The sequence below is a fragment of the Platichthys flesus genome, chromosome 1 (genome assembly GCF_949316205.1).
Source record: "Platichthys flesus chromosome 1, fPlaFle2.1, whole genome shotgun sequence".
NCBI lineage: Eukaryota > Metazoa > Chordata > Actinopteri > Pleuronectiformes > Pleuronectidae > Platichthys > Platichthys flesus.
Window position 1 is genome coordinate 29461385 of NC_084945.1, and position 17521 is coordinate 29478905.

General features: G+C 39.6%; 1 protein-coding gene across 2 annotated transcripts in view; it reads right to left on the minus strand.

The window, feature by feature from the left end:
- Positions 1-17521, minus strand: part of LOC133955895 (ADAMTS-like protein 3) — a 232242-nt gene that overhangs the window by 22116 nt on the left and 192605 nt on the right. Inside the window, exons 13-17 of one of the 2 annotated variants that reach the window (XM_062390903.1) lie at positions 15132-15336; positions 14515-14662; positions 9599-9683; positions 6596-6882; positions 6369-6498 (exon numbers count right to left, since the gene is read on the minus strand). In XM_062390903.1, the coding sequence (XP_062246887.1) occupies positions 6369-6498; positions 6596-6882; positions 9599-9683; positions 14515-14662; positions 15132-15336 (855 nt within the window). Of the gene's footprint in view, positions 1-6368; positions 6499-6595; positions 6883-9594; positions 9684-14514; positions 14663-15131; positions 15337-17521 lie in introns of those variants that run through there. The other variant, XM_062390904.1, reaches the window with a different exon arrangement.

Consider the following 17521-nt stretch of genomic DNA (forward strand, 5'->3'; position numbering starts at 1 on the left):
AAAGATATGTTCTCAAACTGAACTCATGAACTTAATTATAGCTAAACACTTCTTCCCAAAAAATAAATCATTAACTTAGTTTTAAATAAAAGATTAGCTCAAAACATATTTTTTTAATATTTATCATCTTAAAATATCTTCTTTAAAGATCGAAAAGAATACTGACAGGTAGCTTGTTTCCGTTTGCTTCGGGGAGGCTTTTCGCATCGTGTCTTGAGATGACCTGAATTCAGAAAGTTTCCTCTTAAAAAACTCAGGTGGCTTACCAACATGACTTTCATGTTTTGTCTGGAGATACCGCTGAAGATGTGGTGGCTTAATGCCACTGTTGGCTAATCTCTCCCCACAGAAAAAACAAAAAGTATAAATAACCCAATCTATGTTATTGTTAATATTATTGTGTCTTTCTGTTATTTTATTGTGAAATATTTGCTCGCTTTAAGGTCATACAATTTCATTTCCGCTTTTGTATTATTGCTTTTACTTTGAAAGGGTACCAGTAGAGACGCGGACTTCTTGTTATGAATCATTAACTTCACAACGGAAAACTTTTACGTTTTAGCGCCCCTCCGAAGAGGCACAAGCTCTCACGGTGTTGTTTAGGGAAGGCTCTCTGCTCTGGTTTCGACTTCTTTTGTACTTGTCCCTCCGTGTTTCAGCAGCATTGCTGCTGCACTTCAACTCGACTCCAAGTTTTCAAGGTAGGTGATGACAGGTGGCGTGTGCCAGGTTGGGTCAAACCATCGGTATGGGGGAGACTCTGTTTTTTTAGGATAATTAAATTGATAAGCCTACTGAATATAAAATTTAGTTATGAACTTACACTTATATTTTATTGAATATTTGTCAAATAACAATTTTTCAAAGATTTGTGAATAGATGCTAATTTTAAATATATAAAAAAAGAATCTTAAGTACCCCCTGGAGTACCTTCAAGTACCCCCAGGGGTACGCGCACCCCCACTTGAGAATCACTGGTTTAAAGTATAGGGGAGGCAACCTTTGACGTGCAAGTGCAGGGTTAAGCTACGTTCACTCTCATTTGGAAGGTTATGAAACCACTGTCCCTATGAAGGTAGGATTACACACATTATTGACTATTACTGAGCCCAAAATCAAATGTTGACTGTCTTTATTCCATCAAGGAGAGAATATTAGGATTATAAACAGCTGGATAATTAGAAATAGACTAATTGTAGTCTATATAGACTTATTGTAATAGACTAATTTGTATGGTCATCCATATGATGGATGACCATACAAATCATTCCCTGTGTTGCTCAAAGGCCACCAGCTACTTGTGGGTTTAATCTCTTCAAAACATGAATTGAAGTTGTTAATCATTCACTTAGTTTGTGTTTGATGATAATATAAACTTTTGTGATAATTGGATGTTCAATTGCTAAAAAACATCCAAGGGAAGCATTCATCTGACCTCAAATTGGAATGTGCACTACAATTATATAACCAAAAATATAAATACACATGTGCAAAAGTATGCGTATGTGTGTTCGTGACAGTTTTTTTTTTTGTGTGTGAGTGTATAAGTCACTGCATTTCCACATAGCAGATGGACATTTGCCCATTTAGCAGTCCTGCAAACTGCAGGCATATCTGAATCACACTGGGATTTACCGCTCTCTCCTCCTCTAATGGACATTTACAGGAAACAGCTGCACACACACACACACACACACACACACACACACACTGGGTGTCGTCTTTTGCCTCGGATTTTGGGAGGCCAACAGTGTGAACACAGTGAGGTTTGTTAACTCCCCTATTCCCGCTTCAACCCTGCAAGTCTATAACTCTCCCACTCACCCTGTCTCCCTGACTCTCTCTCTGCAAGTAACTGCTATTCATCATTCTTCTCTGTGGGAATTCATAGCTGGTCTTGTGTTTGGTCTGATGCTACGGATCGTATGAAAGCAATAAAGAAACAAGGTCTCTGTAAGTGGTTCTTAAGTTGTAGAAGAGGTCAAATGTCATCAAACGCCATGTCAACTAAGGTTTTGTACCCAAATAGAAAATCACCTCGATGATTTTATGAACATTTTCTTAAAAACCTTTCTACATCCAGGTAATCCACCTGTTTGATTTCTCAAAATTCCAGCTTCTGTCATTTGTGTACCAACTGAGTTTCATTAGCTGCAGAATCTTTAACGACTTACTGCTGGAGCCTTCTAATAATGAATAACAATAATCCAGTCTGGATCTAACAAAGTTCGTGGACTAGTTTTTCTGCATCTTTTTGTGAAAGGACATGATTCTTGAGATATTACGCAAGTGGAAAAAGGCGGTCCTAGAAATTTGTTTTAAGTGACTATTAAAGGACAAATCAGGATCTAAGATCACTCCCAAGTTCCTGACCTTTTCATTGGAAGCAAGGGCAACGTCGTCTAGCGCAGCTATATCATTAGATAATGCAGTGATTCTCAAATGGGGGTACGCGTACCCCTGGGGGTACTTGAAGGTACTCCAGGGGGTACTTGAGATTCTTTTTTTATATATTTAAAATTAGCATCCATTCACAAATCTTTGAAAAATTGTGTAAGTTCATAACTAAATTTTATATTCAGTAGGCTTATCAATTTAATTATCCTAAAAAAACAGAGTCTCCCCCATACCGATGGTTTGACCCAACCTGGCACACGCCATCTGTCATCACCTGCCTTGAAAACTTCAACAATGGAGTCGAGTTGAAGTGCAGCAGCAATGCTGCTGAAACACGGAGGGACAAGTACAAAAGAAGTCGAAACCAGAGCAGAGAGCCTTCCCTAAACAACACCGTGAGAGCTTGTGCCTCTTCGGAGGGGCGCTAAAACGTAAAAGTTTTCCGTTGTGAAGTTAATGATTCATAACAAGAAGTCCGCGTCTCTACCGGTACCCTTTCAAAATAAAAGCAATAATACAAAAGCGGAAATGAAATTGTATGACCTTAAAGCGAGCAAATATTTCACAATAAAATAACAGAAAGACACAATAATATTAACAATAACATAGATTGGGTTATTTATACTTTTGTTTTTTCTGTGGGGAGAGATTAGCCAACAGTGGCATTAAGCCACCACATCTTCAGCGGTATCTCCAGACAAAACATGAAAGTCATGTTGGTAAGCCACCTGAGTTTTTTAAGAGGAAACTTTCTGAATTCAGGTCATCTCAAGACACGATGCGAAAAGCCTCCCCGAAGCAAACGGAAACAAGCTACCTGTCAGTATTCTTTCGATCTTTAAAGAAGATATTTTAAGATGATAAATATTAAAAAAATATGTTTTGAGCTAATCTTTTATTGAAAACTAAGTTAATGATTTATTTTTTGGGAACAAGTGTTTAGCTATAATTAAGTTCATGAGTTCAGTTTGAGAACATATCTTTATTATGATCCCAAAAGAGGTCACTTGAGGTTGATGATTATTTTGAGGTGCACAAATCTTTATTTATATTGAGATAATAATAAAAGTCTTTAGTTATTTTTATATCTTTTTATTTCGAAATAGTTCAAGAGAGACCACTACAAATGAGCAATGTTATGGACATTGATGGAGTTTTAAATTTGAATGTGTCTAGTTACAAGGCTTAATAAATCACATTACATCTTTCTTTCAACCAAAAATGCTTTGCGCTGGTTAGGGGGTACTTGGCAGAATTTTTTCTTCAAAGGGGGTATGTCACTGAAAAAAGGTTGAGAACCACTGCTTTAAACTGACTTCAAACATGAATACGTTACATTTCAAACTTGAGTTTTGCGGTCAGTTTGTCTCCCATTCTATGTCTAACCATTTCTTTATGCAGCTGCTTCATGAATCTAACCTGTCTAATCTAACGTGTGTCTAATCTAACGTGTGCCTGAGACCACATTATTCGACCATGGTGAAATCTTACTGTATAAAGTGCAGGCTGACAAGTAATTTCCTCCAGCAAGGAGGTTATGTCTTTATCTGCATTTGCAAAAACTACCAAACTGATTTCCTTGACATTTTGTGAAGGCGTCAGGCATGAGCAAAGCAAGAACTTCTTGAAATTTGGGGTGGACGTGCTGTGAGTGATCATCAAGACTTAAAAAGTACTATATAATCACAGATATTATATACATTGAATTCACTCTTTAGCCGCAGCTACACGGTATTAGAAAATAGTATCCAGGCTTGAATGTATTCAGGCCTTATATCAATGCTGTATTCAGCCACATAATTGAATAAGAGCTGTGTATGATCAGCTGCATGGAATTTTATTTTTTTATCAGAGCAAGACGCTCATCCAGGTGGTCACTACAGCAAGAGCAACATGGTGTCAAAAAATGTTGCAAGGCTTCTGACTGCCACTACAGCCTGTATGCTGGTTTTTAATCTGACTGTGTTGGTTTCAGTAATGTTACAGAGGAGTGTAAATCCCCCTAAATCCAAACTCCTACTGCACTTGGAATGCATATATGTCTCAGGACTTTTTCTTCTATTTCAGAGCTGGAACTTTTCAAAAGCAAGTTATCTTGTCATCTGGCAGAGCAATCACTGAATCTCTGGCACTGTAAAGTAACTACAGGAGACACACTTACATACCCTTTTCTCAAAACAGTGTAAGATAGTGAAAGTAGTGCTTGAGCAGTTAAAGATACAAACAGATACATATTTTATATCTGATCTTATATCTGATCTTAGAGCAGTGTTTTGTCCAACAATGGCTCTTAGGTTGCCTGTTTGCATTCACTTTGTGAAGCTCAAAATAAACTTAAACCTTAAATCATTTCAGCATGTGAACAAACAAACACATTTATTTAGCACATTTTTACTTACATTCAGTTAGGTTGGTGTATGTTAGTCAGTATGGGTCTAGAAACCAGGACCTTGTGGAGGACGAAATGTTTTTTGAGGGGGCCTGCAGCAATGGAGTGGAAGAAATAAGCTGCTTTCAGACATGCACTGAACTCTGCAGATCCTCCGTATTATCTCTGGAGGAGGTGCATGTGTGAACTCAAAAGTCAAAGTGTGAGGCTCCATAGTTTCTGCAAACAATCTCCGCCTGGTCCCCTATTATAAAGTCTGCAGAAAGTCAGGAGAATCTGATGTGAGAACACAACGGGGGATCCACTGCTGCAAGTGAGTTGGGGGGCTCCATAGCCTTAACGTACGATAGACGGAAAAATGTAAAACACAAAAAGACAAACATTATCTTGTGGCGAAAAATTAGTGTTATACACGTAGAGAACACCAGCAAAGATGTCAAGAGAGTTCGAGGTGATACGAGCCAACTATGGTGATTGTCTGATCTCTGCAGTAGAATTAATAGTTTTTTTCCTGCCTATGTCTGCTGCACCACCTCTTACCTAAATAATGCAGTGGACTTGTTGCTGTTGTGAAGAAGTCTTTTCAGAGAACCTCCCACTGTGCTGTGAATGTGTGAAAGGTAGACTGCGGGTACAGCCTGAACCCAATTCTCCGGAACCGCAGGTCATGTCTGTAAATGGCTGTAGTATGCATGAGTCTTAAGGCCAATGTATGCTTCTCCGTTTTGACGGACACGGACAGATAGGACCGCCTTCTCCAACGTGGAACGCCCTCTCCGTGCCTCTCCGCGGCTCCTCGGAGAGCTTTTCGTGCAGCTCTCATTTTTCTAACTACACGTCGAAATGGCGGAGAGCCCACGGATAGCCCTTGGCTGTGATTGGTCCGCTAACGCCAGCATTTCGGAATGGAAACTTCTTGTTCCATTCCCTACATCACAATAAACCAAAATCACAACTACGACTCTATGATTAATGTGACAAGTGTGTTAAGCCAGCGGCGTTGTCCGGCTGACGGTGGCTGGTTAGAGCACTTACGGCATGTGTGTACGGTCACATACGGTTATAACGAACTTTCATAACGGTGTAGCTTCAAGCTGTTGCAGCTGTTGAATTAGCAACGCAGTTTGGAAACAAGACCGGGGAATTGTGCGTTAAGACACGATAACATAAGCATTATGACCCGCTGGGTGTCACTTTATTTCAGCAAAAACTGTCGCGTCAACAACATCCTTTTTCTGTTAGTTGCCATCGTTCACTGTGTGTGAGGAGCCGGGAGGACGTAAATAAACCAGCGTGGACTTCTTCTATATACCTCATGAGGTAGGCTTCTCTAAGCTCGACATCCGTTGCGCCATCTACTGTTCGGGCGGTGAATTGTTTTCACAACAAAAAGGCTCGTAGAACTATAAATCAAAAAGGGTCGGTCCGATCCGTCCGTCCGTCAGTCCGCAACGGACTCGGAGAAGCATACTGAGGCCTTTACACACTTCTACTAAGCACTACTGGAGGGGTCACTGACTTGTATGTGCTTGTTCAGGCTCTTTACCTCTCTATATGGCTTTAGTAAACCGTGGTCTCTTACCTTGGGGGGCATGGGTCAGGGTTACAGATTCGTATCATTGCTGGTGGCCTGCTGGATAAATTGCACAGGGGGTCCGCCACCTCCTCACCTTGCTTCTTGTTAACACACCTCACATCTGCTGTCTGCTTCCCTGAGCAGAGCACAGAGAAAAGAGCCAGTTGGACATGATATGTACAAAGGGTTCAAGTAACATTTCAGCTGTCAACATTCATTTGTGAAAACCTCACCAGCAGCACATGTAGCTGAGCAGGCAATGAAGCCCCTGTAGTCCCAAATGTACAGTTCCTCCATCTGGTTGTACGGGGCTCCATGATCCTGGGGGCCTGAAAAGATGCCCCTACATGGCCCTTGGTAGCAGGGCCTCTCTACCTGGGGTTTGTCGTTGCCACACTCCTTGTCTGGAAGGTCCACCTCCGTCTTGGTGAATGAAAGCATGACCCGGCACTTCACCTCACGAGTTTGCTTGCCTGGCCCACAGGTGGCGCTGCAGTGTACCCAGGGCCCAGGTACAAATCTAAAGACGGTTGAGGAGAATATACAGTGAGGCCATGACATGCAGCAATTGTTTATAATGATGATTCACAAAGAATCACACCAACACCACCACCTCCAAAAGAGAAGGATATTGAATACTAAAACATCTGACTAATGTTTTGTACAAAAGACAAGTGATCATCCCACAGCAGTTACAATGAACATTGGGTTAATCAACAGCAGCAGTAACATGCTGGGTCATATTCAGTTTGTATTACTGATGCTTACCCATTGAAGGTAATTGATGATTTGTTATGATATTTCCATTTTTTATATCTTGGCAGCTGCAACATATAACACAGTGTGTGCCCCAACAAACAAGTCCAACATTGATTTCTCTATACATATTAACTATTGGCTCTCTATTTGACATGTTCCTTCATTATCTCAAAAACTTATTTTAAAATAAATAAATTAGTTTATTTTGACAGCATCCAGAAGGCCAAAAGTGGAAACACTAAAAAACATATCCTCTTGTTTGATTCAGATTTAAGGGTAATCTGGTTAAGGAAATCAGTGTGCCATATCATATCATTTAGTGTGCCATATCATATAATTTCTTACATTAAGTTTTATTATTGAATCACATTTTATTATTGAACCACATTAAAATACTCCTATATATTCATTTTCATGTCATTTTATTCCATCCATATTGGACACTTTTAACATGTTTATCTCATTATGATTGCAATAATAAGTTTGTCCTTTATCCCACCACCCACACTCATATTGAGAATTGCGAAAGCTTGCTTCAGTCGCATGATTTCATCAGTGTCAAAGAGTTTGAGAGAGTTGGCTTGCTTCCCATACCTGGACACTGCACGTTTGATGGATTCTCCATTGTCTGCCTGATCTTTGAAACTTCTTTCGTGCCTTGTGTCAAAGTGGTGCTTAACATTGGACATTCAGCTCACAAATAGTGGGAGGGACATGTGATCTGTGAAAACCAGGCTGTGTCTTGTTCAACTATGAACCAACCTAATGTAGACTGCTTGTACCCACTTATTTAACCTTTACTGGACATTTCATGAACTTTTACTAAGAATTGTCTCCAAATGATTGACACCAACTTAAAGCAGTCAGTGTGACTCAAGTGTAAGTTTGTAAATAACAATTTGCATATCTGTGTGTCTAGCTCTGCCAGCATAATACTCAGGCTTTGAGTATGATATAAGACTGCTTTGTCTAATAATTAGGTTTACAATATTTAATATCTAATCTCATGTTACCTTGTAATTAGGAAGACAAAGCTGGTGGAGTTGTCAATATACAACCTGTGTTTCAGGCCAAGGGAAGCAAGGCTGAGGTTTTACAACATTGAATGTATTACATGATGATTAATGTTGGGATAGTGCCTTCAATGAAGAAAAACCTTTCTTCAAAATCATGGCAAGTTGGGCTCCTTAACCATTTCGGACAATAGACCTTTCTTTCTTTTCTTCATTATGTTCGGAAGTCAGGTCACACCGGACACCTGCCTGCGATTTAATGACAATGTAACCAGACTGTGGTATGTCTGATTGCATCTGTGTGCATTTAGCTGGATTAACAGAGACAAAGTGGGACGTGGTGAAGAATGGGAAGTCAGAGGATGAGCTGAACAAACACACACACACACACACACACACACTCTCACACACACACACACACACACACACACACACACACACACAAGTACACAATTGTTGTGTACTTGTGGCTAGCTGTCAGCTTACGTCCATAACTTGCATATAGTCTAAAGGTCACGATACTGCACAAATGGTACACCATGAGGTTTATGCAGCACTTTAACATTGTCATGCTACATCTGCCTTTTCTTTTGAGAGGACAGTCATTATTCATGTAAGCAATGGTTTGTCAGAAACATATAGTCAGTTTTTTAGGATAGTTGTGGTTGTTCCTCTAGTAAGGGCAGCCGCTCTTCTTCTTCGTCTGTTCCATTTATTGCAACAAACGCCCAGGTTTATTACTGCCATCCACTGGATCTGCTTCTCCCTCTTGATTCCCCTTCGCGAGCCTCTCCTAAAAGTATATTAATTTAATCGTTTCCGATCCCCCTGTAGTCCCCCCTTTATCCTTTTTTGTGCAATTTTCTTAATTATTACACAAAACTAAATGTTTTTTTCTGTGCCTGCTGTAAAGTCACTGAGGTGAGTGTGGGAAGTGTTTGACTCGCATATATTAGTGTCTACACAGTCTTTGTGGTGAGGTTTGTGAGGTGTGTATGAGCTGTGTGGGCTGATGGATTCCAGTTAGGCTATCAGAGCTGACCAGGCCCAGAGCAGAAGGCAATGAGCATGCTTATCATCAGCAGTGGAAGGAGGGGAAACAGAACCAGACATATTCACACAGGGCTGGATAAGCTGTGTTTGCCGATGCGTTTGTGGTTTGTCCCAAGCACTTTGCTTTGAGGCAGAAACGTACAAAGATTGAACAAAACACACCGACTGTTGAACACAACCTCCATTTCTACCTTCTGAGCCACAGCTAAGTAAAGTAGAAACCAACTGGAAAACTAGGGTTGTTTGTACATTCTATTTCAAGTCTTTCACTATTACTAACAGATTTTATCTCACTCGAGGTGATATACATATATGTAAATCTATATACATATATATATAGACTTATATATTTATATAGATACATGTATGTATGCTTTGTGTTTGTCTAAATGTGCATGGGTGCATACTCACGTAGGGTCCTCTGTGGCAGTATGGTGTTCCTCCAGTTCCTGAGCTTGTTTTAACCAGGGCGCCTTGGCCTCCACTGGTGTGTGTTCTGATGGGGAGACGATAAATTAGTTACTAGTAGTAATCCCAGGGATCAGTATTCAGTATTACTGATGAATAGATCAAGCACATCTGATCTAAGTGGACCTGGAGGGATGCATGTTGTTGCTTAGGCATAAAACTTTCGGAAAAGCATTGCAACAAGCAGTAAATGTGCTTCAATTTCAATCAGCCACTGAATGACCTCCAAACCTATGGCATTATATAGGCACATGGCCAAGCTGTGTATTCCCCTTTTTATTTTTTATTTTAATTATGATTGTTATTGTAAGAGCCACTATGCAGCCAGTGTGTGTATAGTTAAATATTTATGTTGTTTTGATATTTTCTTATAACGTCCAGGTTTTGTAGTTTAAGTTTTGTACAGTTGAATTATATTTTGTATATTATGTTTTCTATATTCAAGTATATTCTGTTTTGAAAGCTGTTTGCGTCTTTTTTGCAATAGTTTGAGGAGGCTGTAAGGCGGTTCTTCATATAGGTGCGTGGTGGAGCCAGCGTTTTCACATTTAAAATTAAATATATATTTTTTAGCTATTAGGCTCCAGCTATATGTTTTTCTAGAAGAGGAGTTTAATGTGGCTATTAAATGTGACTAAAACAAGACTAAAATTGAATTTGTTTTCGTCGACTAAAACTAGACTAAAATGGAATTTGTTTTAGTCGACTAAAACTAGACTAAAACTAAGAAGGATAAAAATGACTAAATGTGACTAAAACTAAAATGCATTTTCGTCAAAAGACTAAGACTAAGACTAAATCAAAAATAGCTGCCAAAATTAACACTGGCTGGAAAGGGAAAAAAAATCCATCACTTCAGGTGTAATCAGCCTCCGGGATCCATTTAACATTGGGTTACAATGGGACGGGGTCTGATGTTAAGTCAATGTAAAGAAATACTCCTCAGACGCAATCAAGTGGCCATCATATTGGAACTGAGTGGAACGGCCACTACAGTTATTATAATTATAATTATTATTATTATTATTATAATTTGTGGCGTCTAGGCTCCAACTTAAGATAGATAGATAGATAGATAGATGGATACTTTATTAATCCCGAGGGAAATTCAGATCATCCAGTAGCTTGTACACTTAACTCATCACTGACATATATACATAAATCATAAAGTAATTTCGTGCTGCTGGAATGGATGGTACAACAAAATATAAACTGCATTTATATTATAAAAACAGCAGAAATATATAGGAATATCAATCAATCAATCAATCAATCAATCAATCAATCAATCAATCAATCAAATTTTACCTGTATAGCCCATATTCAAAAGTTACAATTCTTCTCATGGGCTATAACAGGGCGTGACACCCTCTGTCCTTAACCCTCAACAAGAGTAAGGAAAGACTACGACAAAACTCAGTAACAGGGTAAAAATACATAGAAACCTCAGAGAGAGCCACATGTGAGGGATCCCTCTCCCAGGACGGACAGAAGTGCAATAGTTGCCACGAATATGGTCGACTCATGCCGGGAAGATCTCTCCCCCCCACTCTCCCTCTGTGTGGCGTTATGAAGCCGAATGGCCCAGGGGACAAAGGACCTCCTCAGCCTTTCCAGCAGCATGACAATGACAGGAGTCTGCCACTGAAAACGCTCCTCTGACCTATGAGAGTTTTGTGAAGTGGGTGGTGCTCATTGCAAGATAGACCGAAGCCTACTCAGGGTCCTGCTCTCTGCCACTGTTGTGAGGCAGTCCAGTTCAGAGCCAACGACAGCTCCCGCTGTCGTTCCCCATGATAACACACGAGTGATGGGAGTGATAAGCATATACTTATAACCCCCGTTGGAGCCTACAGGTGGATGATGGGGTGGTGGAAGGGCTGAAGCAACTGGTAGCAATACTGCAGCATCAGTGCGAGCAAAGGCAATGATGGGAATTTTCTCTATGCTTAAAGACCACCCGATAAGGTGAGTGTGTATTATAGATGGTTGTGAAGAGTGAGGTATGTCACATGATGAATGTCCCATGATCAGAGCAGTGCAGCTCGAGTTGGCTGTCTGAACTAGCTCACAGGCGTTGCTCATTGATTAGCACAGTGATTCTCAAATGGGGGTACTTGAAGGTACTCCAGGGGGTACTTGAGATTTTTTTTAAATATATTTAAAATTAGCATCCATTCAAAAATCCTTGAAAAATTGTTATTTAACAAATATTCAATAAAATATAAGTGTAAGTTCACGAACTAAATTTTATATTCAGTAGGCTTTTCAATTTAATTATCCTAAAAAAACAGAGTCTCCCCCATAACGATGGTTTGACCCAACCTGGCACACGCCACCTGTCATCACCTGTCATCACCTGCCTTGAAAACTTCAACAATGGAGTCGAGTTGAAGTGCAGCAGTGCTGAAACACGGAGGGACAAGTACCAAAGATGGCGAAACCAGAGCAGAGAGCCTTCCCTAAACAACACCGTGAGAGCTAGTGCCTCTTCGGAGGGGCGCTAAAATGGAAAAGTTTTCCGTTGTGAAGTTAATGATTCATTACAATAAGTCCGCGTCTCTACCGGTACCCTTTCAAAATAAAAGCATGTAATACAAAAGCAGAAATGAAATTGTATGACCCTAAAACGAGCAAATATGTCACAATAAAATAACAGAAAGACACTTCAATAATATTATCAATAACATAGATTGGGTTATTTACACTTTATGTTTTTTCTGTGGGGAGAGATTAGCCAGCAGTGGCATTAAGCCACCACATCTTCAGCGGTATCTCCAGACAAAACATGAAAGTCATGTTGGTAAGCCACCTGAGTTTTTTAAGAGGAAACTTTCTGAATTCAGGTCATCTCAAGACACGATGCGAAAAGCCTCCCCAAAGCAAACGGATACAAGCTACCTGTCAGTATTCTTTTCGATCCTTAAAGAAGATATTTTAAGATGATGAATATTAAAAAAATATGTTTTGAGCTAATCTTTTATTTAAGTTAATGATTTATTTTTTGGGAAGAAGTGTTTAGCTATAATTAAGTTCATGAGTTCAGTTTGAGAACATATCTTTATTATGATCCCAAAGAGGTCACTTTAAGTTGATAATTATTTTGAGGTGCACAAATCTTTATTTAATATTTCAATTCCATCAAGAATGGATGGAATTGAAATATTAATTCTTACTCTGTAAATGTCTTTCCATCGAGCAACATATTCAGTTTTGATCTAAAAAGAAAGACCTATGAGACATAAAATATACCATATGCTGCACCATTTTCTACAAATTGGATACTTGTGTATAAGATGCATAGAATCTTTAATATATACAGCAATTTCATTTCAACACACTAGTGTTACTCACATCCCATACCAACCAAAGCTATAGCAGATTAGATACTTTAAGGCTTGAGTCGATTTCTAGGGATAAGGATACCAGACATTTTTTTTTTTTCTGACAAATTTTGCCTCTCACTAAATGTCTTTTGTTGTTCATCAGAAAGCCCCTTTTTGACTCGAATACCTCAGTTAATTGCATGCATTACCTCAGTTAATTGCATGCAAATTGCTCATTTGTAGACCACTACAAATGAGCAATGTTATGGACATTGATGGAGTTTTAAATTTGAATGTGTCTAGTTACAAGGCTTAATAAATCACATTACATCTTTCTTTCAACCAAAAATGCTTTGCGCTGGTTAGGGGGTACTCGGCAGAATTTTTTCTTCGAAGGGGGTACTTCACTGAAAAAAGGTTGAGAACCACTGGATTAGCAGATTCAAATGGTTAAGAATAAAGTTGACTAATTGGATGAGCAGAGTAGCAATTCGGGTGAGCATTCCCCACCCTGGCCTACTTCTGGATCAGGGACCGTTTGGAGGAGACATTCACTGAAGTTTCCACTTTTGTTTGAGACAAACTACTGCTCTGGTTAGTTCTTTTCTGACTATCACAGTATTTTTGATCAGAAAACCAGCTGCATGTAGGATCGCCATCTTTGACATTGCACGTTCGCCAGAGAGAAGCAGTTCCAGCCATTGAAGAGGTTGCTGTGATCAGTAATTCATTGCCCTGGAAGGAAGTTATAAAGGTGGAAATGGCCCTCGATAGGGACAGGTTCCCCACCCCTGGTTGAGACTAAAGTAAGGTCTGTGTGTTTGACAGAGGGCACTCACAGCATACTGTCTGAGTTTGAATTGGATATTATGGAAAAAGCTCTTAACATGTATGTGAGACTATGAGTTTCTTTGTGAGGGATTAAATAGCTCTCATAGAACTTAGTTAAATTAGGGAGGGATGCTCGTTTATGGTGCATCATAAATTAGGGGCCACATGATGGAAGCTAATGTAAATGAAACCTGTTGTTTTTGTAGTGACGGTGGGGACTGAGCGGGACACAGCTAGTGTGCAAAGAGTAACGGTCAAAACAGACTGATTCACAACTGTAGGGCAGTTCTTTCTACCACATATCACACACTTGAAGAGCACATGTATGTGCACACATCACAACCAATGGAAAAAATAAATATTAAAACATTTCATATATCATTTAGACTGCACATAACATGTGTATTAATAGGCTAAATGGACTTTAGGATCAGTATGTAGCTTGTATGTGCAATACTGTAGTACTGTACAGTACTATACCTTACATTAGATAATGGATAAATAATGTTTTTCAAAGTCCAGATATTAATATTAGTAAGTATTTACATTTGAGTTCTGGAAAAATGCTTTTTACTTTCATTTGATAGGGCCTTTGTACTTTTCAGTGACATTGTATAGTTGATATAGTGCCACACCCCTTTTCCCTAGTGTGTTTTGGACTTCAACATGCTAACGGTTCTCCATCAGTTATTAGTGTCCTACCTCTAGGCTTGTGGCAGGCGATAGGGACCAGACAATCTTCTTTAACCTGAGGTTTGAGTGATATTTCACAGCCTCCAATGTGCTGTCCACGATGATCGATGCACAGAATCACCCGGTAACGCAGGCCTCGGCCACACGTCACTGTGCACTGAGATGTGAGAGAAACACACACATTATTACACTCGCTCAGATACAACACACTATAACATTTACATAAATTAATTCAATAGGTACGTTTGATGAATAGATGAATTCAGAGGTCTGCAAACATTTAGGCTTTTGACCATTAAAAACATCCATGTCAAGTTAAGGCAACACATTGGGACCATTTCAAGGAGTGATTGAGTTATTTTATATCATTCCATTTAATTATACTTATTTTTGTATTTTATGATGCAAGTATAGGGGAACATTTTTGTTTAGCACAAATATGTTTTCCCTGCTTTTCTTTATTTTGAATGTGTAATTGGTACAGTGTCCTGGCGGTCCTGAACGATAACTGTTTGATAGGTGATTTTAATGACTAATAATGTTTTCTGTCAGAGGGCTTACTGTTTTATTGGACTCTTCAAGGGATTTATAATTTGTATTGCTGGTGTATTCAGACAGTCACTGACCTGAGACCATTCCATGGCTACCCACTGGGGGCAGGGGAAGCTGTTGCAAATCTGTCGGGTGACAGGTCGAGGGGAGTGGGTACACTTCCACTCCTCCACCTGAGAGAACTGTCCATGGCTGTCCTCCTCTACGCACAGTACACTGCGATCCTGCCAGCCACCACTACAGGACTCAGAGCACTGGATCCAGGGGCCCTGCTCCCAGCTGCAGAAAAGGGAGGGAACCCAATTCGGTAAAAGCTTATCAATTAATTATGCACCATGCAACATTGTTCAATAACAGTTCAGATGGCACCTCATTTGAAAGATTGATGATGTTTTTTCTCAAAAACATTTAATTTACCAAACTTTAGTCCGAGCACATGTTCATGTTATATATCCATTCATGTTCAAGTCAAACATCCAAATGAGTAAAAATGTGATTTTTAGGAAACGGCTAATCTCCTACGATTCAAGAGCCAGAAGTGAGCAGCATATCTGTGTTGGTGAGAGAGTTCAGAGGATCGTGGTCAGACAGGGTGGAGCTCACAGAATGGCTACAGCAATTCAGATAACCAGGCTTTACAACTGTGCTGGGCAGAGAAGCATGTCAGAATGAACACACAACACACACACATCCAACATTTAGGTGGATGGTTCTACTCAAGACACAACTGACTTGTGTCCCCAGTCTAGGTTGCAACTGGTAGTGTGATGAGGAAATACTTGTTTTCTCCTGATTTTTGGGCCTAAATATCACAGTTTATCTGTGTATTGTTGTTCTTCCCTTTATGTTCACAGTTTACAATCTCCTATTGGACACTTCCAGGCAGATAAGGCTCCTTGTCACATAAGAAAAGACTAAAATTGGTTTCAAGAACACGACACAGAGTTTAGTGAACTTCAGTGACCTTAACAGTGGCCACATGTTTATCCAGTAGAACCTTTAGGGTGTGTCAGAACAGGAGATAGCAGCAAAAACAAGTGTAATATATCTTATGAAATCAATAAATTGAATAAATTAAGCTTGAAGTTTGGCAGCAAAGTTTGGTGTTCCTGATATACTCTCTAGCGCATGGTTATGTCTCTGAATGCTGAAAATAGTTTTGAATGAAATCCGAGTTACATATTGTTATCTAAATCAATAAGGTGTGCATAGGCCCTGTCAGTATAAGTATTGGCCCTATCTGTATGCCTGGTGTTCAGGGTGTGTGAGAGAGCGTGCTGCCCCCATGTTGCAGGAGTAGGCTGACTGCTGGCTCACTTCACTGCTGAGATAGGTGACTGCCTAACAAAGGTTTGCTCTTGTTTAAACATGTTTTTTGTCAGTTCGCCTCTTCACTTTCCATCCTTCATCTTTGCAGTGAAGCTTGTTTTCTCTGTTTCCATACTTAGGTGGATTGTTTCACAGTTCTGCCCTGACTCTGGTTTGGCTGCGCATTAGTATGCGCTCCCCTAGTGCTGTAAATCAAGCCTCTGTTCTCACACAAAATGTTTGAAACCATTGTACAAGCTCCATCCCAAAAATTGCACAGTGTAAACAATGCTCACAGGGAACCATCCATTGTCATTATTCTACAGTTATTGCATTTTGCAATAAGCATTTACTTCATTATTACATGTTGAAGCAAATAAACATTGCTATAGTCTTAATGTGGATAATAGGGAATCTTATATTATAATTTGGTGCATAATTTTTAACTTTTAAATTATCAATGGGGCAGAACTCTCATTAAATGATTTAAAACTAAAATACCAGCCAAGTACTGGTTAGTTCTAATTGTTATGGCTCACAATAAATGGTTCATTGAACCTATGTCTCTCTCCACTATGTGGTAGCTGTGGCTGAGGGGGTAGAATACAAAAAGGGCTGCCCATAGATGCACTGTATGAATGTGTGTGATTGCCAATAAACCGTATTGTATTGTAAAGCATTTAGAGTGGTCACCAAGACTCTAAAAGTGCTATATAAATACAGACCATTTTCCATTTAGTATCCTAATGCTGTCTATACCTGCTGTGGCCATTTATGTGTGATAGATCTGTGTGGATTCAGGGAATGCCCTGTTGAGCCCTAGCCCTATTTAAAATGTTGTGTTTTTTATGATTGTTACGTAGGTCTGTACCCTATGATGCAAATCATTGAACCTGTTTTTATCAGAATAACCTGCATGATGTATGTTGTTTCAGTACCTTAGAAAGCACTGATTACTGTTGGCAGACAGGCTGACATTGTTATGGACATGAGACAGAAGGGAAAGGAAAGAAAAGTCATGGAACAGCCAGGGATAGAGAAACACAATGCACACTTCTATGTGTGAATGTATTAGACACGTGGTGCCACCATAAAATATGGCTCCCCTGAAAGGCACTGTGTTATTCAAACGCTGACACAATATGATATAATTTAC